Here is a 10334-nt window from a genome sequence, read left to right as displayed (position 1 = left end):
CTGCCACGAGAAAAAGTGGGAGCTGCAGGCTCGGCAGCGGCGGGAACGGCAGAAGAGGCGGCGCCTGGAGGATGGTGGGGTGGCAGCAGGCGGAGGAGTGGTCCGCGATGCCTTCTCCAAAGGGCTGAGCAGCTACCTGCGCAGGACAGCACGCAGCATCCTGGACTTGCCCTGGCAGATCGTGCAGGTAACTGGGGAGGGAACCTGCCGCAGTGGGCAGCCTGGGGCATAAGCCTCGCATTTACACTGTCTGCGGTCAAATGGTGAAGTTCAGGGACTGCTGACCCCAACGCCACTCTGGTGTTAACCCTGGGATGGCCAGGTGGGGCAGCAAAGCCTCACACACATGTGTATGGAAACAGGAGCCCACATGGTTGTTCCTGGTGGTGAGTCTGGGAGGTGCGTGTAGATCTGCCAGTGGGACAGCTCCAGTTCAGCCCAAGGGCAGCACTGTGCAGTAGTCACATAACCACAAAAACACTGGCTGATGTTGGAGACAGTTCTGGGGTCCATCTGGTACAACCCCCTGCTCAGGCGGGACCACCCAGAGGCAGTTGCCCAGGACAGTGTCCAGATGGCTTTCGAGTATGTCCAAGGTGGGAGACTCCACAACTTCCCTGGGCACCCTGTGCCCAGGGCTCGGTCACCCTCACAGTGAAAAGGTGTTTCCTGATGTTCAGAGGGAACCTCCTGTGTTCCAGTTTGTGCCCGTTGCCCCTGGTCCTGCCACTGGGCACCATTGGGAAGAGCCAGGCTCTGTCCTCTTTGCACTTCCCTTCAGATGTTTATATACGTTGATGAGATCCTCCCGAGCTTTCTCTCCTCCAGGCTGGACAATCCCAGCTCTTCCAGCCTTTCTTCATATGAAAAATGCTCCAATCCTCCCTTCATCCTTGTGGCCCTCGGTTGAACTGTCTCCAGCATGTCCATGTCTCTCCTGTACTGGGGAGCCCAGCACTGGGCACAGTGCGCCTGTGATGGACACAGGATTACAGTGATGCCTGAGAGCTGCCAATGTACAAACGCAGAGTTGGGGTGGTGCCATCCAGGGGTTTTCACAAATCCTCGTTACGCATGGCCGTCTGAGCCTAGCCCCTTGTCACCCACATCATCTTCCAGAAAGGCCTTCAGAGCTGCAGGCAGCCTTTGTGCAAGCACGAGCTTGAGATGGGAAGGCTGGTCCAGGACATCAGAGTGACTTGGCTGACATCAAGGGTCAGCTTGAGTTTGTTGGCCAGCCTCAGCCAGAGCGTTTTCTCCATGGTGTCCTGGGACTGTAGCAGGACATGGGGACTCTTAAGGATGAATCTTTAAGCCCTCTGCTCTCTTTGTGGTCACCAACTGGGCATATGGATCCACGTAGTGCTCTGCAGCTTAGACGTAAGGACTGCTAATGTGTTGGATCTCCCTGCTAACACTAACTGTGTACCCCCGTGCCCTGCAGATCGCCGAGACGAGCCAGCCTGGGCTGTTCAGGCTGTGGGCGGTGATCGGGAGCGACCTGCACTGCATCAGGCTGAGCATCCCCCGGGTCTTCTATGTCAACCAGCGCGTCCCAAAGCCGGAGGAGGGAACAGCCTACAGGAAGGTGAGGACCTGCCCCTTTTGGAAGGGGAAACAGCTGCTTGCGTCGAGATAAGGTGCTTCACCTCCACTGTAAGCGGATATTACAAGCATCTGCCTTGCAGGGTCTCACTCTCCCGATCCATGGATGTACCTCGTCCAGTCCCCGGTCCCTCTGCTAATCCCAGCCTGCCCAGAAAGCGGGTGCTCTGTTATGGGAATTAGTAACATGCATGAGCATAAACCCCTGATTTCCTTAGGAGAGAGGAGCACGGGGAGCTGGGCTGGCTCAGACCCCAGCTCCTTGCAGCCCCTAGGAGTGCCCCAGCTCCTGGCAGCGGTGCCACGTGGTGGGAGGTGCCCCAGCTAAGCGTGTCTCTTGCCTCGGCAGGTGAACAGGATCCTGCCCCGCTCAAACTTAGTTTACAACCTGTATGAATACTCCGTCCCTGAAGACATGTACCAAGAGCACATCAATGAAATCAATGCAGACCTCTCCGCTCCAGACATCGAGGGAGTGTATGAGACACAGGTAACCCCTCCGGGCGCTCGTTTGTAAGGACCTCTGAGCGGTAGCTCGTTACCCAGTGGCACAGGAGGACACCTGGCACTTAAAAAGCCAACAACTTGGTGAGACACCAAAAATCAAAGACCCTGCACAGCAGAGTACTGGGGAATATACCCACGTTCATATGGGCAGAGATACTGAGTATCAGCACGTGGTTCAAGGCACGTCAGCGAAAGGGGATTTGGTTTATTTGGAGTTAGGAAACTTTTGGGGAAAGAAGGTATTTAAGCATAAAGGGTCATTTTCCTTTAAACCAAACCAGAACCGGCCTGCTGGCGTTTGGACCAGAAAAGATAAGGGGTATTTAGAGTAAAGGTAGGGAAAAACCCAACATGTGTGGAGTCGTACATATGTGTGAGTGCCCTGTCCTCTAAAATGAGATTGTGAAAGCTTTAGAAAGAAGAATAGGATACAACTTGAAAGTTCGGGAAGCGCAAGAACAACCTAAATGAAGTTCAGTAGAAAGCAATCAAGTCAAAATTAAATTGACTGGTGCTATTAATGATGAAAGCCTGAAAATGAATATGGGAAACTGGGATGCCTGCTTCTAATAGGGACACTGGTTTGTTCAGCAGTTCAAAACCTGGTGACAGGAATTTAATCAAGAAGACGTTGTAGTGTCAGGACCTGTATGGAAGGGGCAGAGTAGGTTGCACCCTTGTAAGAGTGGACCTGTATGTTAAAGAAAGCATAAAGGCAAGTGAACTTGCTACTAAAATGCAATATAGAATTATTGTGGATCAAAAGTCTTTGCCTAAGTAGCACAAGCTTGGTGTGAGCAGTGGTGCCGTTAGTTACAAAATGCTTTGAGATGTAAGAGGCTGCAAGGGCAAAAAGAGCGTCATAAAGTTGGTAGACTTCGGCTACCAAAGTTATTGGTGTATCCTGGAAAGCGTTACAGTGGGGCATGAGGAAAGAAACCATTTTTAGTCACCTTAAATTTCTGCTTTTAGAAAATTTGGATGAAGGTCCCACAAGGCAAGGCACAACTCTTGGTTTACTAAGCAGCGCCCAAAACTTACTTCAAATTCCTCTGCCAAAGTGACTCGCATCTACTCAAAGTCATCATATCTTCTGGTTAGCAAACCTGAGTCCTCTCCACTGCCATAGTGCTTAATAAGTGGGACTAGGTAAAATCAAGAAGCAGAGAAAATTAAAATTAGCAACTGAAGTAAAACAGGGGCATGGAGAAATTTTAAAGGTATAAAAGGAAGCGAGATGATCAAGGGGTTGCAGTAGCTGTCATGCAAGGGGAGGCTGAGCGAGCTGGGACTGCTCAGCCTGGAGAAGAGGAGGCTCAGGGGACCTTCTCGATGGGAGGAGTGAAGGAGAGGAGCTAGGCTTTTCTCAGCGGTGCCCAGGGAGAGAACGGGAGGCAGCAGGCATGAAAGGAAACATGGAAAATTCTGTGTTAACGTCAGAAAAAACTTCTCCTGCAAAGGTGGTCGAGCAGGTTGCCCAGAGGGTTGTGGAGTTTCCATCCTCGGAGATACAGATAGCCCAGCTGGACACAGCCCTGGGCAAGGAAAGACCTCTCTTGATCTTTAAACATCTGCAGTGCAATTCTGAGTATGGTCTCCAAAAGATGTAGCAGGACTAACACAGGAGAACGATGAGGAGGATGCGAGGGAGGGAACAGTTCCCTTGCAGGGATGGGGCTAAGGGACAGGGGAATGCTTCGGCTTGCTAAAGAGATCTGAAAATAGGATGTACTAGGGGTCTGTAAAATCAGAGCTGGCATGAGAGAAGGAATGTTTATTGCTTCTCACTCTTTTGACACTGGGTCCCACAGCAAGTCATTCAGGAGGAGTTTTCTGCCGTGGTGGAGTTTACAGCTGTAGAGTTAATAAAATAGGGTAAATCAGTGGTGGATCTCCCACTGTGCCAGTTATCTGGTGGTTCAGGTGAAGCCTCTGTCTCAAGGGAGTGCCAAACCACAAGTTGCAGAGCTGCAAGATTGACCAGATACCGCTCCACGTCCTCCAGAGTGCCTGCTGCTGCCCTTGATGGTGGGATCTGGGGCTAGATAAGAACCCAAGTGAATTAAGAACTGAGATATTTGTTCTGTATCTCCAGCACCGGCAAGGGTGATAATACCAAACTCATGCTGGAGGCACCTCAGGTGTGTCCTACCTGTGGTTTTTAAGCTGGGCTGTTCTAGGTCTGAAACCCCCAAGAGGAGCTTGGTAGCAGAGCATTGTTCCACCACATCTCTCCCCATCATTACAGGTGCCGCTCCTCCTCCGTGCCCTGATCCACCTGGGCTGCGTCTGTATGGTCAGCAGGCAGCTCGTCAGGCACCTGGCAGGGCGAGAGGCTGAAACCTTTGACATTGAGCACCTGGAGATGCGCTCGCTGGCCCAGTTCACTTACCTGGAGCCAGGTGAGGCACCCTGGGAGAGGGGCTTGTGGGGCAGCTGGCACCAGCAGGGACCACTGATGCTCTGTGCTCTGTGTCCCTAGGAAGTATTCGCCACATCTACCTCTACCACAGCTCCCAGGGCAGCAAGGCGCTCTTGGGCCTCTTCATCCCCTCACAGCGCAAAGCTGCCGTCTTCGTGCTGGACAAGGTAAGGTGGGACTTTGGAGACTTGGGAGGGTTTGGGGGTACTGTTGGATGAAGAGCTGGATATGAGCTGCTGATGTGCACCAGCAGCCCAGCGAGCCCCCGGCACCCCGGGCTGCATCCCCAGCAGCGTGGCCAGCAGGGCGAGGGGGGACTGTGCCCCTCTGCCGCGCTCTGCTCTGGGGAGACCCCCCTGCAGTGCCGCCTCCACTCGGGGGGTCCCACCAGCAGAAGGAGACGGAGCTGTTGGAGCGGGGCCAGAGGAGGGCACGGAGCTGCTGGGAGGGCTGGAGCCCCTCTGCTGGGAGGACAGGCTGGGAGAGTTGGGGGGGTTCAGCCTGGAGAAGAGAAGGCGAAAAAGGGGAGACCTTTTTGTGGCCTTTCAGTACTTAAAGGGGGCTTATAAGAAAGGTGGGGGTATACTTTTTAGTAGGTCCTGTAGCAATAGGACAAGGGGTAACAGTTTTAAACTAAAAGAGGGGAGATTTAGACTAGATATAAGGAGGAAATGTTTTATGATGAGGGTGGTGAGACACTGGAACAGGTTGACCAGAGAAATTGCAAATGCCCCAACCCTGGAAACTTTCCAGCTCAGGTTGGACGGGGCTTTGAGCTACCTGATCTAGTTGAAGATATCCCTGCTCATGGCAGGGGGTTGGACTGGATGGCATTTAAAGGTCCCTTCCACCCCAAACCATTCTATGATTATATGAATGGGGGTCAAGCAGCAGGAGGTTTCTCCACACGGTGCACATCCCTGCCGTGTTTCGGCAGAGCTTGGTGGAAGGCATCTTGTGGTGCGTGGAGGGGAGAGCCCCCCAGGACCACGCAGCCTGGGGTCCCTCTCCCTCCTGTTCCAACACAGTCCCCCTTGGGCCCAGGTACGCAGCAACCAGATGCCGAATCTCACCACCCTCTTCTCGGCGGAGCGTAGCGCGCTGCTGGAAAAGGCGGGTGAAGACCTGCTGCCCCCAGACAAGCACACCTTTGAAGTCCGTGCTGAGACCGACCCCAAGGCCGTCTACAGAGCCATCCAGCGGCTACTGCTGGGCTACAAGGTGAGATGAAGGTGTGGGGAAGGTCCCCATGGAGCCTTGTCCATGCAGGCACGTGGGAAGAGGAAGATGATGTGGAAGGCAGTGGTGCACCAGTTCCAACAGTGCCTGCACATATCTGCCGGCCTGAAGGTCAAGGGTAGAAATGGGTGTTGCTCAAGGGCTTTGTATTGCTTAGGGTGGTTTGCATAGGGCGGTGGCAGCAGCAAGGCCACCTCAGTGTCTCCCCCCCCATCTCTGCACTCAGCTGGAGAGATGGTTGCATGGAGGTGGGTGCTTCAGGAGTGCTGGGGTGTGCTGTCCCCACCATGGGGATTGGGGCAGCTGGCACTGTGGGTTTTCTGCTGAGCAGAGGCGCTCGCTGGAGTGGTGCACCAGGACACATCCTCTCCTTCACGCAGGACGAGCGTCGGGGCCCCACGCTGGTCGCTGTGCAGTCTAACTGGGACCTGAAACGGCTGGCAAGCGGGATCCCCATCATCGAGGAGTTCCCCCTGGTCCCCATCCGGCTGGTAGATGACATCAGCTACTCGGTCCTGGACTGGCAGCGCCATGCTGCCCGCCGCATGATCCGCCACTACCTCAACCTGGACACCTGCCTCTCCCAGGCTTTTGAGATGAGCAGGTACCCAGGGCAGCCGCGTTCCCCTGGGGCTGCTGAGCCCTTGATGGGACCTCAGGAGGTTGCCTTGTCCCTTGAGGGGATGGGCAGGGGTCCTTGTCTTCTCTGCAGCTCCGCCCACCCCGATGACCGTTCACCTCTCTGTGCCCCAGGTACTACCACATCCCCATTGGGAACCTCCCCGATGACATCTCCACCTTCGGCTCTGACCTGTTCTTCTCACGCCACCTCCGTCGTCACAACCACTTGCTGTGGCTCTCACCCACAGCCCGCCCAGACCTGGGGGGTAAGGAGGCTGATGACAACCGCCTGGTCATGGAGTTTGATGAGAGAGCCTCTGTGGAGATAAACAACCCTGGCTGCTACTCCACAGGTGAGAGGGAGGAGGGTCGCAGCGCTGAGTGGGGTTAGAGCTGAATCCTGCTCTGCAAGCCCTGTAGAAGGATGGATGTGGTCTCCAAAGAGTCTCTGTTGACAGTAGTCAGCAGCAGCTTTGGCGTTTCAGCAGTGATCTGGGCAAGGTTCATGCGAGTGGCACGTGCTGGGGCAGGGAGGTCTCACCTGCAATGTGTGCAGGCATCCGAATAGAGATTCTTTCCCAATTCATGGCCACCAACCACAGCACTCAAAAGACTACCTGTAGTGTGTCAGCCCAAGGACAGACTAGCTCAACTGGTCATCCCTGGTGACCCTAGGACAGGTCTTTCTCAGAGGTAGAAGCAGCTTGAGTGGTAGTTCTTCTGAGCACCTCTGTTGCAGCTTCCAGAAAAAACTGGTGGTCCCCAGAAGGTTAGTAGGGCCAAGTCTTGTTGGAAGACAACTGCCGGTCAAAAACAGTCAGGCCTGTGAAAGCATCTCCCCACTTGGTGAGGCAACACCTGCAGATCACCCTTATAACTGTGAAAAGCACTTCTGGCAGAAGGGCAGGGAGGGTGTCCTCATCAGTCCTCTGCCCTGCCTGCCTGCTGAGAGGTTGTGTTTGCTGTTAGTGTGTCTGGAGCTGGACATCCAGAGCCTGGCGGTAAACACGGTGTTGCAGTCCCACCACATAAACGACATGGAAGGAGGCTCCAGCATGAGCATCAGCTTTGACGTGATTCAGCAGGCGTCCCTCGAAGACATGGTGACAGGGAACCAAGCTGCCAACATCCCAGCCAGCTATGACGAAACTGCCCTCTGCTCCAACACTTTCAGGTATGGCTCTAGGAGCCAGCAGGAGGTGGAGCATCTGGTCTCCATCCTGGCAGGTCCCACTGGGGGTCTTACCTCTCATTCCCTCGTGGGTTTTGCCTTTCCCAGACTTGTGCCAGCAATGGGGCTTGTGGGGTGCTGTAAATATAAATTCAGGTCTCCAGGGCAAGGCAGGCATCTTCTCCAAGAGACTTGAAGATCCTGGGCTCAGAACTGCCTGGTGGCTCAGCCAGCAGATGTATGGGGATGTTGGTGAAGACTTTGGCCTTTCCTGTTTCTCCTTTCTTCATGCTCCACCAGGTTACAGAGGCACATATTTACCCTGTGGCTCATAATGCCAAGGGCTCTCATGTCTCTACTCTGGTGGAGTTCCCACTCCGAATCCTCCAGCATATCCGAAAACATGTCCCTGTACAGAAGGGGGAAGGGATTGCTCGTGGCTGGTGGGGTGATGCTGGTTTCTGTACCTTGGCAGGATCCTGAAGAGCATGGTGGTGAGCTGGGTGAAGGAGATAACGCAGTATCACAACATCTACGCAGACAACCAGGTCATTCACTTCTACCGCTGGCTCCGCTCTCCTTCCTCCCTGCTCTACGACCCGGCACTGCACCGCACACTCCACAACATGATGAAGAAGCTTTTCCTGCAGTAAGTGAGATGTGGAGCGTGCCAGGCTGGTGAACGGGGAAGGGAGAGGCATGGTGTTGGTGACCAGGATGCTGTTGACACTCAGAGTCACTCCTCTCTGCCGCAGCCTCCAGAGAGGCGGGCAGTAGGCTGGACCTCCTGTACTGTTCTGGTGAGCTCCCTTGCGTAGCATCACCAACATGTTTGACTCTGGATTGTGCTGGATCAGCACGTTGTCCACGGGTTGCACCTGCTCCTCGAGCTTTGCCTTCCTGCCCGCTGACTCCCGCTCCTGTGCCCTACTTGCAGGCTGGTGGCTGAGTTCAAGCGTCTGGGCTCCTCAGTGGTTTATGCCAACTTCAACCGGATCATTCTGTGCACCAAGAAGCGGCGCATCGAGGACGCCATCAGCTACATGGAGTACATCATCAACAGGTAGGGTGCGCTTGCCAAGCCGGGACCGGAGATGGGACTCCAGGGTGACGGAGCTGAGCAAGGGCTCGGGAGCAGGAAGGAGGATGCTGAGGCCTTTTGATGGGCCTCAGTACTGAATTTCATTATTTTTCTTTTGGCAAAGCTACTGGAGGGGCAAGGCTGCCCAGTTCTCTTGCTGTCATTGCGGAAGTAGGGATCTGTCCTTTAGCTGTCCTCTATAGGGAATATTCCAAGAATAATCATAGGATTTAATCCAGAAGAGACCTTCAGGAGAACTTGAGGTGCCTCATCCCCTGGCTGACTGTCAGCATCCCAGCCATGGTACAGGCACCTCGACACAAGCATAGGGAGCCAAGGCTCCTCAGGCATGGCTTCCCCTGGGTTTCCCACCAGTGGTGGGATGGGAGAAGGGAAGCCCCTCTCTCCCTGCCAGCACCACCTCCTCCCCAGTGTCCCACAGAGAAGGCTCTGAACTAGGGACGATGCCAACGCCGTGGGTGACTGCAGTCTCTTCCCTCCAGCATCCACTCCAAGGAGATCTTCCACTCTCTGACCATCTCCTCCTCCCGCTGCTGGGAGTTCCTGCTCGGGATGCATCCAGCAAAGGATGGATCCATCAAGGGACAGGTGGAATCTCGCGTCCACTACGGGGAGGTAAGAACGGGGAAGCACTCGGTACCCCGGCAGCAGCAGCAGGAGGGTGGTGGGGGTTGAGCTGAGCAGGGAGGTGTTGGCCGGGCACGAGGAACTGCTGCCATGCCACTGGCTCCCTCCAGAAGGACACCAGCAAGAGACAAGTGTTGGAGGAGGAGGACAGCGAGGAAGAGGAGGAGGAGGTGGCGGGGGAAGAAGAGGAGGAGGAAGGGGAGCGGAACGTGGAGGAGCTGCTGGAGAACAGCTGGAACATGGCGCAGTTCCTGCCCCAGGCCGCGTCCTGCCAGAGCTACTTCCTGATGATGGTGTCGGGTGAGCAGTCCCAGGGAGCTGACGAGGTCACTTGTGCCTCCCCGGTGCCAGCGAGAGCCTGCAGTGGGGTGGCTGCTGGCGCTGGCTGGAGCTGGAGCTTTGCCCGTGTCTCCCCAGCCTACATTGTGGCCGTGTACCACAGCATGAAGGAGGAGTTGCGGCGCAATGCCCCCGGGAGCACCCCCGTCAAGAGAAGGAGCACCAGCCAAGTGTCTCAGGAGGCACTGGGGGAGATGGGGGCGATGCCTGGTGAGTGCCGAGCCATGGGGCAGCCCTGGTGCCCGCAGGGAGCCACCCACCTTGCTGTCCCCATATGCCACCATACAGCTCAATTGCTCTCTGCTCCATCTCTCTAGGCACAATCACCTTCTCACAGGATTACGTGGCCAATGAGCTCACCCAGAGCTTCTTCACCATCACCCAGAAGATCCAGAAGAAGATGGCTGGTTCTCGTAATGCCACTGAGCCCTCAGACATGTTCCCAGTGCTGCCTGGCTCCTACTTGCCGCTCAACAACCCGGCTCTGGAGTTCATAAAATACGTTTGCAAGGTCAGCAGGGTGGCCCAGGCCCCTTTGCTGAAGGTTTGCACTCAGGGCTTAAATTCCGGTCCATGTCCACGGCTCAGATTTGCTGCAGCTTTCCTCCAGGAGTGCTCTACAACCAGTTTGTTTTGCCCTGCATCTGTATGAGGTCACGAGGATATGAGCTCTGTTCTCTGCTGGTAGCCTCACCTGGCTC

The 10334-nt window shown here is 55.1% G+C and overlaps 1 protein-coding gene across 1 annotated transcript in view; it reads left to right on the top strand.

Annotated features, from left to right (window-relative positions):
• Positions 1-10144, top strand: part of POLE (polymerase (DNA directed), epsilon, catalytic subunit) — a gene marked incomplete at its 3' end in the record, with an annotated part of 30955 nt that extends 20811 nt beyond the window's left edge. Inside the window, exons 30-44 of the mRNA XM_009893328.1 lie at positions 11-187; positions 1445-1588; positions 1955-2095; positions 4361-4514; positions 4595-4701; positions 5579-5755; positions 6154-6377; positions 6527-6747; positions 7364-7568; positions 8041-8214; positions 8503-8628; positions 9150-9282; positions 9408-9594; positions 9712-9843; positions 9951-10144. Of these exons, the coding sequence (XP_009891630.1) occupies positions 11-187; positions 1445-1588; positions 1955-2095; positions 4361-4514; positions 4595-4701; positions 5579-5755; positions 6154-6377; positions 6527-6747; positions 7364-7568; positions 8041-8214; positions 8503-8628; positions 9150-9282; positions 9408-9594; positions 9712-9843; positions 9951-10144 (2496 nt within the window). The remainder of the gene's footprint in view (positions 1-10; positions 188-1444; positions 1589-1954; positions 2096-4360; positions 4515-4594; positions 4702-5578; positions 5756-6153; positions 6378-6526; positions 6748-7363; positions 7569-8040; positions 8215-8502; positions 8629-9149; positions 9283-9407; positions 9595-9711; positions 9844-9950) is intronic.
• Between the last annotated feature and the right edge of the window lie 190 nt (positions 10145-10334).

The sequence above is a fragment of the Charadrius vociferus genome, unplaced genomic scaffold (genome assembly GCF_000708025.1).
Source record: "Charadrius vociferus isolate BGI_N301 unplaced genomic scaffold, ASM70802v2 scaffold579, whole genome shotgun sequence".
Lineage (NCBI taxonomy): Eukaryota > Metazoa > Chordata > Aves > Charadriiformes > Charadriidae > Charadrius > Charadrius vociferus.
The sequence above is the reverse complement of the archived record's forward strand: the minus strand, read 5'-3'. Positions and strand labels throughout refer to the sequence as shown.